The 17,046-nt window shown below is 43.7% G+C and overlaps 1 protein-coding gene across 1 annotated transcript; it reads left to right on the plus strand.

Moving 5' to 3' along the window:
- Positions 1-2,045: 2,045 nt before the first annotated feature.
- On the plus strand, positions 2,046-15,259 carry LOC142563209 (uncharacterized). Its single transcript, XM_075673760.1, has 5 exons — positions 2,046-2,491; positions 3,798-4,044; positions 10,350-10,415; positions 12,492-12,581; positions 15,020-15,259. Exons 1-5 carry the CDS (start codon positions 2,046-2,048, stop codon positions 15,083-15,085), a joined length of 915 nt encoding a protein of 304 aa, XP_075529875.1. The 3' UTR covers positions 15,086-15,259.
- Positions 15,260-17,046: the final 1,787 nt, after the last annotated feature.

Consider the following 17,046-nt stretch of genomic DNA (forward strand, 5'->3'; position numbering starts at 1 on the left):
TCATCAGTAAAAACTACGATTTAATAAATATAATTACGTCCAGCCACCAACCAGCGATGCTTAGTTCAGCACTACCGCGCCCCGCGACTTCTGCCGACACGCCTAGGGACAAGCGCATACAAGAGGCGCTAAGAGACCTGCTCCCTAGTGCCTAGACAGAGTAAAAGTCCCCACATTTCCTCTCTCGCACCCGCTGTTACTCGCGCATGCGCGCGAACGTCCGTCGTCGCTACAGGTGCCACGCCCCTCTGTACCTGTTAAATGCGCAAGCCGGCGCGCCTCTGCCTACCTTCTTCCTCCGCGACGCTTTCCCTCGTTGGCACTTCCCGCCTTCACTCAGCATTGCCTACACTTTCCTCTAGGTGGCACTACTTTGCAGTGCGCTCGCGCTTCTTTGGTACTTGCTCCGGCTCGCGATCTTATTCACCTCCAGGCGCCTTCCTTGTTTGCTTGCTTCGCGACGTCAGACAGATACCGCCGATTTCAAGAGCTGAACAGTTACGCTTGCGCGTCAAATGTAGTGAAGTTAAAAGGGTGTTCCTGGAAAATTGCAGCTGCATAGGTACTCTTTTCACTCTGTGATAGAACACATGTGAGAAAAAAAATTGTTCTTTATTGCATTCACTACATTAAAAGACGATTGGTGCAAGCACAGTACGTCTATAAATTTTGTTCAGTCGACTATACCGCTTTGTATTTGCAACTGCATTGCTTAAGTGAGTGAAAGATTTGGCAATTTGTAGTGAGATTGGAAAGTTACAAATGTATTTTGACTCCTTTAACTGCCATTAAAGTGCACTGAATCAGCTAGAATAATAAAGGTACTAAACAATGCACTCAGCTCAAAGCTCCATCCTTCTGCAGTTCACAAGGAGTGTACGGACCTTCTGATATTTAATTGCTGCGAAGAAACTAAAATGAGTAGAACAGTCCTGCCATATGCCCATAACTTGGTATTGATTGAAACGCTTCTATTTTCATAGTTAACCTGTCCGGACGGCAGCAGTCAGCATACGAGGTCATCATTTTTCGGTTTTTCAGGATTTTTAAAGATCACCCGTGGCAGATAGCATGATTCTTGTCTTTGAGCTGGATTATTGGAAGAGGCGGGTTGCTAGCACGAGAAATCGAAAACATGTTCAACTCGCATACAAATGATCGCTACTTGACATCTTCCGTAATTACAGTACGGCACACATTGCAACTTAAGAATTTTAGCCAGTCAGTTTGCAAGCCGTATCCGAACGAAACAAATCTACAAGATGTTATTAGACTCGAGACATTACTTCCTAATCTGTAGGATGAAACACATTAGCGTGGAAGTAACTTCTGTGGTGCAATGCATAAAAAGCGTTTTGTTAAATATGTTAGTGAAAAAAACAGCCCATTTTTACAGCGAGTTTAATGGCACATATTTCCCAACTGGTGTCATTCAATAAATTCATTCCAAGTGGATACGGCTTGCAAACTCACCAGCTAAAATCCGTAAATTCCAATATTTGATGCAAATACATTAGGAAGGTATTTACGGAATATTTGTTGATTAGTTGTGTTGTATGTGTTTCGATTACTTGTGTACGTAGTCTACACTTTTCTCAATATTACAACTCAGCGAGTAGAATTATCTTATCTACAACAGGCGACTTTTAAAAAATTCCCAAAACTTAGAAACGATCACCTGGTATTCTACTGGAGATAGCCAACTCGGCAAACGTACGGAAATAAGAACGACATGCTATTTTGGATATCATTACAAACATCTTTATATATTAAGATTATATATACTGTTATGTAGTATAGTGTTTTGATTGTTTTGTCTATTAGACTATATGTTAAATAAAATCTATTATTTATGCCTTATAGTTCTCAAAATTTTTGAGTCGTTAATACTTCAGCGATTAGTACCACTTACTTTTTGTGAGTTTGGTGACTGTTCGAAAGATAGCGGAAACGGGAGGGACCTTTCTTTGTTGCAACGTTACCTTCCTCTTACCAACTTGTTGACAAGCCGCGAGATTGAGTACAGAAACTGAAAACACGCCATCATGACTTTCAGGATGGTCGTCAACTACCTCTGCATGTCCCTAGGTGCTTCAAAGATGGCCTCCTTCTACTCCCGAGCATTGGCCTTCGAAAAACACATCGGAATGGCCTCGTGGTACCGCATTGCTGCTAAGCGTTTCTTTTGGTCGGATATCTTGCGAGCCTGCCTGTGTATCGTTGTATGCACGGCATCCATCATGACTCTTCCCAAGCAGCCTCCGTACAAGCTGTCCAGTTACTCTGGGAAAAGCGCCCTTACGGTGACTTACATCTGGTTGAGGCTCCTGGCAACTGCCATCCTTTACTTCGTCTATGACAGTGTCTGCATCGTCACCTTGAAGACTTCGTGCGAAGTGCTGGCAGAATACATGAGGAGCCAGCTACGTGCGCTGAAAGTTTGCTTCAGCTTGAAAGGAGCTCAGCCGTTGCTATACGACGACATCTCCAGGTAGGTGATTTTTGACAGGAATAGTTTTATTTTACGTCTTTGCTGTCTCATGCCTGCACGACATTGGTAGCATTGCAGGAGCGGTGGGAAGAAGCGGTCGACAGCTATGAAGACCCAACGCGATGCTGGAAACTATATGACGCGAAGCACGTTTGAGTTAGCGGGTAGCAGCAGTAACTCGTTACATGCGCGGCGGCCTCGTAGGCTTCATATGTTCGCCGTCTGTCTCAGGAGGATGATGGACGGCAGTGCGTGATGGCTGTCAAGGCAATAATGTTGAGGGGAAGTGTCTGCACAGAGAAGTGCTACACATATTATTATAGGTTTAAGACTTCTACACTCCATGCGCCACAGTCGCACAAACAATTTTGGAAGATTAATCGTGAAGGAGCACATGCCCAGTGACGCATACCGAATCGCCCAAGTGTAGGCCACAATTGACGATAACACATACTGGAAAATTGAATAAGCCGTCCTGTGTCATGCGCTATCTCATCATAGAGCTGCCAGCTTTAGAGGTAACTGTGAGCCGACATTATACATGCAGGTTTTATGTGTCCGCTGATGTTTCATTACGTACAACAAAGGTGCGCTTGCTGGCGTTACATTGTGGATCAATATTCAAGGCTATACCGGGTGTCCCACGCAACTTGAGCCAAGAATTTAAAATTAAAGGGCGCGTCGGAAGCGAACTGAACCGCGCACATACTATTCGCAATAGCCTATGGTAACTCAGGGAATTTTTCGTTTTCCCCATTACTCACTAATTAAGTTCAATTACCCGACATTTATTAATTGGCTGAGGACCCCAAGTATGATACGCAGATTTGTAGAGCCCCTTCATAGACTACCGATCGAGTTTCCTGTACGGTGCGTGTCATGTAGTCCTTTTTTCGGGTTGCAAAAGAGAGCCCGAGAAATATGAAAAAAAGTCACGTGACGGAGCGCTTGCGCAGTGGTATCGCGCTGTTCTCAAGACGTGTGTTCCACAAACGCACGTCTTGCCCCCTCTACAGAAAACGCCTAGCCCTCTCTACAGCTAACATTTAAACTATAGTGTTGCACACACGTAGCCGCAGCGTGAATTTTTTTCTATCCTGCACTGGCATGATATGTTTCTCATTTCAAAAACAAACTTCGGACAATAAGTAAGTGAACGCTGCTATCGACTGTCAGTCTGAAGATGGCACAGAAAATGACAAAGGGATGAAGTTATTGAGTGCAATCTGTAAACCAAGCAATAATTAAAATAATCATTCAGCGCTGTTATTGAATTGACCGTTTGTTTCATTCATTAAATGTCCAGGTGCGTAGAGACCGTGAGGCTGAACGTGTTCCGGATAGGTCAGCTTAAAAACGAGGTCAACGAAGTCTGGCAGGTGGCCCTGATCGTGTCCTCCTCCTGCGCCTTGCTCATACCGTGCACCGGAGTCTACGAGATTTGCAGAGAGGGAGCGCTGATGGAGCAGCACTACAGCGTCTTGCTTTTCGGCACTTGGACGTGGTATGAATTTGTGACGCTGACCTTGGCGAGCCAGTCCCTGGTGAACGCGGTAAGCTCGAGCACGGCGAAACGATTGCATTAGTAATGAATTAGTAATGCATTAGTAATGCATTAGTAATTCAATCAGAACAATAATTGTATTCTTCACTTGTGACAAGTTTATGACTAGAAGGCAAAGTGACTCAAAAGGCAGGGCTCAAGCATACACTTGTAACAAATAACTTCGAACACATGAACTCCTGAAGCTGCCTTGCACGTGTAAATACACAAAAGGCACCAGAATACGTTACAAAAAAATATTTTGCACACCAACACATCACAGGAAGAGTTACGGCTGCCTGTGAGAAGGCAAAATAACATGTAGAGTGGAAACAAATGATTTCGCGTAAATATATACAAGCTTTAGCACATGTCTTTCACCACAATTAATATATAATGAAGTACCAAAGCAGACTTGCCTGTTTGAGCTTTTTGTCCTCGAGATGTATATATTTTCATGTTGCCCAATTATTTTATAAAATAACGTCACTCAACTTAACTATTAATTGACGAGGTAACACTTAGAAAGTTGTCAGGCATTGTGATGAACACCTGAATCGTGTTTTTGACGAGCCAGGTTTGCTTTCTTCAGAAATAAACTTGTAAAGCTTTTGTGTACTGAATGCAGCTTATCTCCCTAGCACAATTCTAGTACTAACTGCGCACCATTTGTTTACGTTAATTTGGGGTACAGAAGAGTTTGCTGGTGGTATTTCCTCAATTTAGTGAGGTCATTTTCAGTTAATTCTTGTGGACTTGCACGAAGCTAATGAAAGCACTTTTTGGGGCCTTTTTCACTATACCCAGCAGCTAAGTGTACCTCTGTCAATAAAGATATAAGGCAAGGCTAATACCTTGAACGATAAGACAAAAAATAATTAGAGCTAACACAATTCCAAACAGCAAAATAAATGGTCACCTGCACTTGAAGGTTTAAGTAGCCCAGAAATAGTCATTATAAAGAATGAGAAAAGGTTCCAATGAATGGACAGCCAGATTGGTGAGACAATGAAAAACGCAATTAAATGCATATGCGAAACACTAGTTACCTCAATTGTGCAGGTAAAATGTTATTAACATAGCACCAGCATTTTGCTGCATACTATGCATGAAAGTTGCAGAAAAATTGGGACATAGCAGCAACTGAAACACGGATGGAGCTACAGCACCCATGTTGAAAAAAATTACAAGGAAAGTGTTATACATGCATATTTAACCTCGCAATTTTCGCTCCAACATATACAAAAAGAACACCCATGCACTTACAGCATAAAAAAGGTTCATGTGCGTGGAGCATGCCGCACAGTACAAGGCAGTGTCATGAGAACCGAAAAGTAGAGCTTAGTATGCTTAAAAACTACGGATGCTTGAAACCTACAAACTGGCATGTAACGTGTCCTGCCTTGAATGGATGAAATTTATAAATCTTACACACAAATAAAGTTACCATAACTCTTATTGGCTTCCTCAGGGGACTCCTTGAAGTTGATACTTAACAGGTATAGGCGGGCTAGTTGGTAGTCGATATTGGAATGCATCATGTAACCGCGCAAACAACAAAGAACAAAGAGGTCCTGTGTGCTTCCTTCTTTGTCCTGTGTGTTTCCTTCTTTGTGCTTTGTTGCTTGCGCGGTTACATGGTGCATTCAAATACCTTGAAGTTGAACCAGAAAAATGTACATCAGTGTTAAAAAAAAAGAGAAGATGAGACCCTATAGAGTTGTTCCAAAAATAATCAGCACAAATAACTTCATGCATCAATTCTATGGAATCATTGGTAATTTGGTGTGCATACATATTTGACAAACCACCAAAACATAGACGAAAAGGATGAACTGAGGTAGGAACACACATGAACGCTGACTCAGCTGGAAGTTTATTCGTGAAGGCAATGATTTTAAACACACTGGCCTACTTCACAAAGAAAAAGCAATGGATGCGCAACAGAAACAGCCCGGCACAACCAAAAAGGAACGAAAGACGTCCTGCAAAATAAACATGTGCGTCAAAAACAAACCAAAACACATGAAACTGAAAGATTTGTCCTGTAAACGATAATACTTAGCGATAAATACTGCAACAACTCTTTCCCACTAAGGGTCACAAAAATCTTGATTTTGAATTTTTCTTCATGATCAAGATGTAATACTTCCCTAATTCCTCTTGTATTGTCGTCTTTTTGATGAAACAATCGTTCTTTCTGCCCCATACCGCTACACCAGAGCAGGTACGGAAGCAATATTTATTGATAACAAATGAAACAAATGCATAACCAAGTTATCTGTTGCCCTTATTGGGAAAGAGTTGCAGTTCTTAAAAGAGTATTTGTCGTTGGGTAGTGTCATTTGCCGGACAAATCTTTCGCTTTTTCGAAAGGTTTTTGACGGATGTTTATTCTACATGACATGACCTTTCCACATTTTTCTTGTCACACATGGCTGTTTCTACCACGCATGCGTACCTTGTTGTCTTTTTCAAGTTGACCAGTGTGTTTAATACTGATGTCTTCAAAAATAAACTTTTAGTTGAGCCTTCGATCATGTGTGCTCCTACCTATTTCGTCGTCCTCCTTTGTTCGCACTGCTGTTTCAAATACGCATGTATCAGTTGGTTAGGCTGATAAACATTCTCACAAGAAAAAAGAAATACCTCCCCTCAAGGGGTAGCCCATCCCTTACGACTAAGCCTTCAGTGCGTCCATGCGGCAGCTATTACACCACATAGCAGCAAAAAATAGTTAAAAACCCCACTTTATGGAGAGTGGCAACAGAGATGCAACGTTCCTAGTGAATCAGCCGCATATCAACGCGTCTCTTGCACGACGCCAAGCTGCTCTTGACGTAGAACACTTTAGCACCCGGGCATTTGCTGCTTGAGCAATCCATGACAAAGGAATGCGGACAAAAAATGAGATTACGCGGACTAAGAATCTGCCCCACACTGCACGTAACTACGCACGAAATAGTAGTACACACTATACTGGCAAGTAAAAATTTGCGACTCTCTACAGTGCCGTCGAGAAAAGTGAGAAATGTGTTGCTACAGTAAATGTTACCTAAGATACTCGCAGTGATGTTTCTTTCACAGCGGGGAAAAATCTTCCTCTCTCGCAGAACCAAAGACCACGCGACAGTGCACAGCCAATACCAAGCACATATAACATTTTTGGGTAGAAGTCCAGCGCCAGACCTAAAGATACGCCGAGAGCGATGCGAGCGTGAGCGTGCCTGTACGAGTGAGAACCTGTACCGCTTCTTTGAAGCTTAGTATGCGCTCCCGCGTGGCTACAATCATCCAGCGCGATTTGTGTGCAGAGCTTCCCATAGACGCCTTTGCGTATTTTGCGCGGTAGCGTCTGCGCAGTGAGCTATAGCTTCATGCACGCATCATTCCTCGTCGCGTAAATGGTGTTCGAGTGCGGCGCTTACCTTTAGGCGACCATGCGGAGATTGGCGCTGCTTTCGCTTCTGCAAGCAACGCACATTCGGATCGGTCCGGCTCAAAGAGGCAGCAGAGAACGGTGGCGTGTTTCGGTTATCGCCTATAAAAAGCGTACGGTACGCCTTCAACAGCAACATGCCACATTAGATAAAGATGCTTACTGTGGTAGTTTTGGCGGCGATAGGCGATAAGGTGAACTCGTCGGCGGCTGTGTTCTTTGCCGACGTCTTCACCACACCCCTGTTCATTTGCGCGCTTCTTTCGCTTCTGTAAGCAACGCACATTCGGATCGGTCCAGCTAAAAGAGGCAGCAGAGAATGGCGGGGTGTTTCGGTTATCGTCCATTAAAAGTGTGCAGTACGCCTTCGACGGCAACACGCCAAGCTAAAGATGCTTACTGCGGTAGTCTTGGAGGTGATAGGCGATAAGGCGACCCGTCGGCGGCTGCCGTTAAGAAAATGAGTTTCACATGAAAGTCTCAAGAGTTTTGACATCACAGCCATTAGACTTTGTGATAAGTTTCTACGGAATTTTCTAATGTATTCCTAATGTAATTCTAAAACATATTGGCCACCGTCTTTCTGTTGTATTCTTGATGAATTTATTCTTGTGAACATGAAATGTCCTCCTTAAGTGCGCTCCAGGGCTGTTTTCTTGCGACATTCTCATGTCTTCCTAATGAGTCTCCAATGAGCTTATACATTAGATTGCTGGTGCTCGCAGCACTCCTATAACAAAATTAGCCACTACGTATGATAAAATTTTCTGATGTGTCCCAATGGCAGTCATGTCTTATTTAAATATGTTACGTGTACCTGACTGCACCTGACAGTACCAGGCAATTCGAAGACCTGTCACGTGTATGCTTGCAGCCTGCGCGCGCTTGCATCCTACGGTTCCCACAGGGCGTCCGATGCTCAAAGGTACCGTCGTCCGTTGTCGGCGCCTGTCTTACCGCCACCGGCCGTGCTGCCACCCTGTCTACTTTTCAGAAATTCCACATGCACATAGTCACCGTGTTTGCAAGTCAATTTCGCACTAGTGCGCTCCCCGAAACGTGCTCATTTTGGATGGTACCCTTGGCTATGTCATCTAGTGTATGTTAAAACGACAATGGCATTTGCACGCCGGCGAAGAAATGTTAAATCATTATGAACTTGGGCGATCACGAAGCTGGTGTAGCATCGCAGTTTATACATAGCGAGAACGGCTACGAAAGTGGGCAGTCCCGGAGTTGGGCGCTTCAAAGCGCCAGCTGTAGCAACAGCACGAGGAAGCGGCTCGCGGCGCACGCTGCAAGCATTTCAGAGCGTACTGGCTTTCGAACGACAGGAATATGTGCGCGCTCGTGGCCTATTGGTTAGAGCACCGGGCTGCGTTTTTACAATTGCTAGTAGGTACAGTGTGGCGTGGCGCTTTTTACGGCGCTCGACGTTTCTACGCAGGTGCGAGTAATAGCGGGCGCGAGAGAGAAAATCTGGGGGCTTTTGCTCCTCTAATATATGAGTCAGCCTAGGCACTACGGAGGAGGCTTCTTAGCGCGCGTTGTATTCGTTTCTCCCCTAGACAGGCCGGCATTGCGGAGTGCGGTCGAGTTTGTTTAGGCTCTGCCGCTGGCTGCCCGCGCAGTGAGGCAGTGGGCGCGGACGCCGCATGGTGATCGCTGTGTCTGAAGGGGCAATGTTCTGAATGGTGTTGTATAAGTCGCGGGTCGCTTTTTTCGTAGCGACCATAGTTCGGATTGTTTACAAGCACTGCTCCAGGAGGGTACATGTAACCGGCAAACGGAGGCCTCAGGAGAGCATCTGAGTTTATATTAAAGCACTCGGCGCAGGATCTCCGGGGCACCCAAGCGGTAGCGGGGGGATCAAAGCTGGAAGCAGGGCCAGTCCGGCTTCTAGCTTTGATGTCCCCGTTGCCGCTTTGGTGTCCTGGAGGCGCCGCCAATAATGCGAAATAATGACACGTTGTTTTCATAAGTAAAAACATGATTGAATAAATATAATTGCGTCGAGCCGCCAACTTGCGATGCAAATTTGAGCACTACCACGCTCCGCGACTTCTCTCGGCACGCCTAGGGACAAGCGCATACAACGCGCGCCAAGAAACTCCTCCATAGTACCTAGGCAGAGTCGTGTATTCAAGGAGGAAAAGTCCCCACATTTCCTCTCTCGCACCCGCTCTTACTGGCGCATGCGCACAAACGTCCGTCGTCTCCGTAAGTGCCACGCCCCGCTGTACCTACTAGCAATTGGTATTTCTTTTTATGAAAGCGAGACAAAAGAAGAAGCTATCTGGCACAAAGTGACAAGAATGAGGCTGGAACGCTTCGCATTAAATATCTGGAATGTCTTCATTGCGAGTCCTAATTATTATATGCTGCAATCAACTGCTGCACAACAAAAAACAACTACAAAAATCAACGCAAATTACCCAATAAATTATTTATTGAGAACACTCAACAGTAATATTGTAGTGCAAGTGTTGAGCGAACTGAGTTATTTTTGAAATTTCGTTGGACTCAGTCCTTTCAACAATTGCCCAACAATATATCAATGGTAAATCAACAGCAATTTTGTACGGCGTACTTGCCCACTCTCCCTTTGTTTCAGTCAGTGTCGTGTCCCCAGAATTTTTTACGAATCCACATTTGACGGGTTGGCAGGCATGCCAAATTTGAACCGCTGCGAAGGTTTACGTAACTTGCGAGTAAATTGTTGAAGTGAACATTCCAAAGCCAGCTCGTAAGGCAGTTATGAAATTACTTAAGAGAACTAACAAACAAAAGAAAGGAAATCCATCCTATTACTGAGTACGAGTGAACGAGTCGGTGCTAAAACAGTGACCTTATGAAATTTTCACTTATACTTTCAGGCTAAGGAAGTGAAGGATTTCTGCAAAAGCCTTCGACGTATAGATGACGACTACTGCAGAAATGAAGTGAGTATAGGGTTAGTTAAAATTTTCCAGCGTCTCGTATCTTCGCATTGGTTGCCTTATCTTTTCTTGTATATATAGTGTGTGCCACGCTACGTTTTTGGGTTGTGCCTTTGTGTGCAGAGACGAAACTGCCAATTCCGTGCAACAAGTCACCCAAGGTAGCACTTGCCATGGTTAGTCTACTCAGCCAAAGTATGGACTTGATGATACTCTGCAGCTTAGTAAAGCGTGTTTAGCCTGGAAACTGCTATAACAACGTGAACGGCTGTATACTAAAACTGTCATAGTGAGATCAGACATAGCGAGGCAGCAAATGTAGATGGCCGCGGTCCAAGTTTCATTCTATATTAGTACATGATCGCAGCTGGTCGTTGCACTGGCGCCTTCCTAATGATCTCACCTTGCGCGGCCGCTCAGCCGTTCGTATGCGAATTTACGGAATAGAGAACCAGCTTCGCTGCTCATCAACTGCATGGAATATATTGATGTTTGATGTGTTTGAAAAAAAAAGGTAAAGTATGCAAACTGTGGCACCGATGGCCTTTCTTCAGGCCATCGGTTTGTTTTTAATGCACCAACGAAACAAATTTTGAAGAGAGCTGAACTATTATGATTACGGCTCCATGGCTAGGCAATAAAAATATTACATAACACAAATGCAAGAACTGTACCAGTTAGGAAATCTAAATTGAGTAAAATTCAAGCATTACTCATCATTTTATGTTATACCGCTGAATCGAAAGTTGGAATTGTGCATGTTACCCCCCGTGAAGTGTAACAATTTCACGGGCGCTTAAAAGTGACTTATCCGATTTGCCTGCTTCGAATAATTTAACATATACAATTTAAAAAACTGCAATATCCGTTTTAAGTACTCAGCTATTGATTTGTTAGTTTAGTGATTTATTTTTTTTCTGCAAGTTGCCCTTTTTCGCCGATATTTGGCAAAACTTCAGGCTCTAAATGAAAATTGATTTTATTACAGCCGCTCTAATTATTATTTGTCTCTTAAATACACTACCCCGATTCGTCTCGGTTTGGCGGTCGTCTAATGAGCGCGTTTCTGCCTTTTGTATGCACTTGAACAGATAAATTCAAATCAGCTACGACGCAAAGCTCAGTCTGAACGCAACCTTTTGCCCAATTTATTCATCTAGCTTGCGCCAGCGCTTGCGCTCATTGCCGCGGGAAGTGGGTGCCTTTTAGCGGCAACGCCATTCTTAGTTGTGTCATTTACCGCGCTCATGAAATGTGAGAATGTATCAAGAACTCAGCAGCTGGTGTTCCTGCAAATCGCTGCGAAAGTTACAGGTATCACTCTTCACTTATCCCCTTCGCTCGGTAAAAGGTGAGACTACACATGTACATTTCTTCGACTCGTGCGGTTGAATGTGCTGCTTTTGTTTCTTTGTACACTTTTCTATGCGTTCCGATGTTCTTGTGCATGTTCTGTATTTCAAGGAGCGTGCTATGTGGATGTTGCAACAGGGTCGAAAGTTGGGCGAGTTTGTACGGTAACATAATTATGTTGTAGCGTCAAAGGGCGAAGACACATAGACGGGGTACTCAGCGCAGCGCTCGGCTCGTTCTGTGTATATAGTCTACGTCTTCGCCCTCTTGCGCTGCAACAAAATTATGTTATGTGGATGTTGCAGTGCCATTGCCTTCTGCCACGTTTGTGCACTATGGGGATGTGGCATTGGTGTGTCTGTCACAACACAGCTTTTACCGCACCAGCCTTTGCCGCTAATGTACATAGAAAGCATATTTAGCGCCAGCAAACAAGGACGGAAGGGAGACGACACCACAATGCGCATTGTGGTGTCGTCTCCCTTCCGTCCTTGTTTGCTGGCGCTAAATATGCTTTCAGTTTACGAACACGCCCAACAAATGGTAATGTACATAGATTGTGGCATGTACCAACGTAGTAAAACATACATTACTAGTAACTCAAGCTAACTCAGCCCAAAGTAGTAAATGCAATTTCCGAACGAGCATCTGTATTTTCTATTTCTTTTCACGAAGTCTTCTTCGGCAGCTTTTGAAAAGTGGCGTCTTCCTGATGTTTTGTTTCAGGTCGAACAACTTCACGACTCAATTGACCCGGAAGATTTGAGTCTCAAAGGGGCGGACTTCTTCCAACTCAAGATGTCGCTGCTTGTATCGGTAAGCATAGTTTTTAGTACTCGTATTCTTCCATTTGAAAATTTACGCCTCTTGCAGCGGCATTTCTTGGAGTATGCACGGTTGAACTTTTCTCACATTTGTCAAACTCTAGCTCGACTTGATACGCCTCGAATAAAATTGATCGTGCTACAATTTGTACGCACTAATTCGTGTCCATTCGTGTCTGTCGAGTTTTTCTTAATGACACGCCATTAAAGTAAATCAGTTCAGCGGAGACCCTCAATTTGGATGAATGTTCATGGAAGGGGAAAGTGCCATCTACCCAAATGTAACACGAAGCTACGAAGAAAATCCACGAAGGTTTTTCAGATGGTAGCGCAAGGCCGAATTGATCGACAACTCAGTCAACCCAGTTTGTTATCTGCTACCCTCCTGGTTAGCTCAGATGGTAGAGCAACCTTCCGGGAAAGGCGTTGGACCCAAGTACGAACCCCTGTGAAAGAGAATTTTTTTGACCTACGAAACTTCCTGTCTGTGAAACCTGTACAATTTCGTTCGTCCCTCTGTGCTGCAGAAGGTTTGAAGTCTCGGCCAGTTGGTACATAGTTAAAGGAAAAACCAGTCAAAAAACGCAAAGGACAAGAGGAGAGGTTCGCACCCCAACGACTGTGCTGCAGTCAGGGGGACATCAATTGTCCCTTTTCTACATAAAATTAGGTATTAAGCGATTATACTGTTTTGAGGGTGTTCATGAAAGAGATTTTTTCAAAATTTATTCCTTACTCCTAAACGCCCTGTATTAATTTTTCTGTTACAATTTGCGAGGTATTTTTCATTTTTCACTGTTATGACAGTTTTCACTGCGTTTATATTCTTATGTTGCATGCTATGAGTTTATGTTTGCTGTCTTCACGTTGTTGCAGCTAATTACGTTGTGCTGTGTTGTAGCAGCTATTTGCGCTTATTTATAACCTCTTAATTACTAACAGGAGCTTCTCTTTCATCCATGCCTTTGCGACAACCTTCTGCATAGGTGCCAATGTATGTATTTAACGCGACGCAAATGAAGAATGCTTTGATTTCATTCCTAAAGGATCTAGTAGGGATCTGGCGGTTGCCAGTGCAGAGACGTGAAATCGCAAATTGACTGTAGAAATGGCGAGGGTGACGTCGATGAGAGTCTTGCAAAAAAGCAATGAAATACAAATTCTATGGCCTACGCATGAAACGACTTAACACTATGGGTGCATAAAAGATGCCTAGCTGTCTCCATGGCCTAAACCTTATTTCTTAAGAAGTAAGACCGGCTCATGCATTGACGGCGTTGATAAAGTATTATTTTGGCCGACTTCTTGTGGCCAATTGAGCACGAAAATACATGCGACAGATGACATAAAATGTACATGCTGTAAACTTGAGAACATCGCCCTGTGAAACTCTCGTGTCAGATTTTCGGTGTACAGCTGGTGGTGATAAATATTCGTTTTTCACTACGGCTTGTCTCATCGCTGGTGTAGTTTGAGCTCTCTGTCGTGTAGAGTAATCATTTTCGTACTCTTACGAGAGAAAGTCAGATTGGTTATGATGAAGAAGCTGAGAGGTATACTCCTATCGGCAAGGGCGTTAGCTATGGGACAAACCAGCACTCTTAAAGGTGCAAACATTTCTAGCGGGTACGTGCGAAGCTGCTTCCTTGGCTACGCAGTACAGGTTTGCAGGACACACGGTGACCAAGTGGAGCGTTTACTTCGGCTTTCACTCAGACGTACATATTGCTACCCACGCAGCCAGACCGGACTACCCTGGAACGGCACGTCCCAAGAACGAGGAAAATCAAACATAAATCGTGGGCTCAACTTTGAGCGGGACCATGTTTAATTGAACCCGGTGTCACGACACTTGTTTTTCTTATACAATCAAGATGAGCTTTTTGAGTTATAATGACAGTTACACGCGACAGGGGTCGGATGCGCCAAATATCGAATTCGTAAGTGTTCTTGGCCACTGGCAGGACGCCTACGTTAATAACATGTACGGCATTAAGACTGGTGAAATATGCTCTTGAGAAGAATTTCATTTAAGCGCTTTTTTGTGAATATTGGCAGGGACATTTTATTCGTACAGCTCACTGCACATCACATTATTCATGCTGACTCAGAAATTGCAGACTGAGCGCGGTTTTCTTGTTTAAACCCTAGCATGGGAGGGGGGGGGGGCACAGGCCCCCCAAAATATTTCAGCGCGCTTTATGAATAGGACGTAAGTATACAAAGAACCGTTGTCATCGCAGCTCTGGTGAATCTTGCACACGGATACGGGTTAACCATAACTTCATTGCCACTCATCAAAAACAAACTGCAACACTGAAAAAAAAAATGTAAATAATGCGGCTTATTTGGAAGTTTCAGATTATCAAAGCAACTTAATAGCATCATAAGAACACTAAATTTGCTTGTTTGCTTCTTTTTCTTTCGCAGATGGCTGCGTCAGTGGTTACGTACACCGTAATCCTGGTGCAGACGAGTCAAAGCTTCAAGAAATAAGAGTTCAAAGTATTCGAGAAGCGTCTTCGCAGCTACGTCAAGTAAAATAAACAGGACGTTTTTCAGAGGAATTCGATGTTCTGCACTATCAGATGAAGAAGCAATAAGTATTTTGCTTGCAACTTTAATGGTGGCTCCGGTTGTGTCTAATTGCGTTGTCATTGGAGGTTCAAATAAAAAATGAAGGCGGAATACTGGCACGTAGATGCGAGCCTCCTTTTTTTTCAAATAATTTGAAGTGGGCTCGATAATTTGCCCCTTAGGATTGTATTACAGAAATTACCGGTTGAGAGCTTCTTGCCATAATTCTTCTGCTGGAGTCCCACAAAAACAAAGAACTGCCTCAACCGCATTGTGATTGGGAAACACTTCGAAGCTAGCAGAAATTTAAAAAAAAGGTAGAGTTATCAACGGTTCAGTATGGCTCATGACGTAGTGTGTGCGTTTGTTGTTTGTCTCTGCAGACGTTATTGGCACAATAACTTTTAAGACCGCACTGTGGCGAGAACTATGCAACAATATTCTGATATTCTGACATATATTAGCAAGGCCAAAGCCGGGAACACACTTCTTTGTTTGCTGAAAGGGCATTTCGTTGGAAGCAATTATTTTATGGCAATTTATTTTTCCAAGTGGCTGTTATTTATAAACAACAGTGCTATCCTATTGTGGTATCCCCCAGTTCGAAAACTGTAGTAAAGAAAATCCAGGAACGTCAGTGTATTCCATGAAGGCATTTTAATTGTGCAAGCTTTAAACGTTTACCGTGCTCCCAAGTATTCAAGCTGTCGGCGAATTTTAAAGCACCATCGGCCTTGTTAAACTTGAAAAAGCTGAGGTATACAAGTCGCGTGCTGCTCTAACATGAGCCGCGAAAGGACAACGCTTTCGGTAAAACAAATATTCCATGAAGCACCAGCACTATATTTTTTTTGCCCCTGAATAGTGATCTCTTTGTAAGGCGCGGTGCAACCTATTGCGCAGGCGCATCAAGTGTAGGTCAGGTTTCACAACTCCGGAGACAGCATAGAGGCCACGAATGGTAGGAAACAACATACCATGTAACTGCGGCCTGCAGTGAAATAAAAAAAAAATCAAGCAGAGACATTAACAAGACGCTTTCTGAGTATATCAGCGTAGCGAGGTTATCAAGAACGTGTACTAACCTGAAAATAAATGATTCTTGAGTGAAGTTCTTAGTGCCACACTCAATCCGAATATAAGCAGGACAGGAATCTATAGTAAGATGAATGAAGTGGCCCAAAAAACATCTATTTGAAGCTACTCTTTCGACAAAAGTACTTGCTTTCGTCAAGGAAAAAATTAATTTCCTTGAAAGCGCTCATATATCTTGCTCACCCACACTTATTGGAAACGGACAATATGCTGACGTGAAGAGTAGGTAGCGGGAAGTAAAAATGCGCCAGCAGGGGAGGGTGCACGTTTATTTGCAATAGTGGTGACATGGGGGAGGTAGGTGTCGCTGATCCTTCAAGGAAACATGGCTAACGAGAACGAAAAAGAATCTTGTATGCATTGCCAGGCATTGTGTAGGTGGCATTGCGACTCAAGTGGATTCACTTTTCCCGGAAAATGGGAAATGAGAAGTGATAGACTGTAGAAAGTCGTGAAGCGAACAACAACTGCAACGACGGCTCCAGAAATATATTGTGTTCGACACTTTTGATTTATTTTCGGATGTGCTTTAGGGAAGCATTTGTGTGGCATCGCATTCTGCAGGGTAACCCATTCCGAAACTCGGCCACGCAAGTAAAGAGAATTTATTATTTGCACAATAGCGGCACGAATATAATCCTCTTTCTTGTGAATTCAGTAGCTAGCACATTACATATTCGCTTTCCTGGGCGCGCACTCACATGCACGAACCCCAAATTCAAACTAGAAATGGAAGGCTCTACGCTGCTTTATGAGTAATAGTGTGTCACCGCGGGAATTGGTTC

The sequence above is a fragment of the Dermacentor variabilis genome, chromosome 11, assembly GCF_050947875.1.
Source record: "Dermacentor variabilis isolate Ectoservices chromosome 11, ASM5094787v1, whole genome shotgun sequence".
NCBI lineage: Eukaryota > Metazoa > Arthropoda > Arachnida > Ixodida > Ixodidae > Dermacentor > Dermacentor variabilis.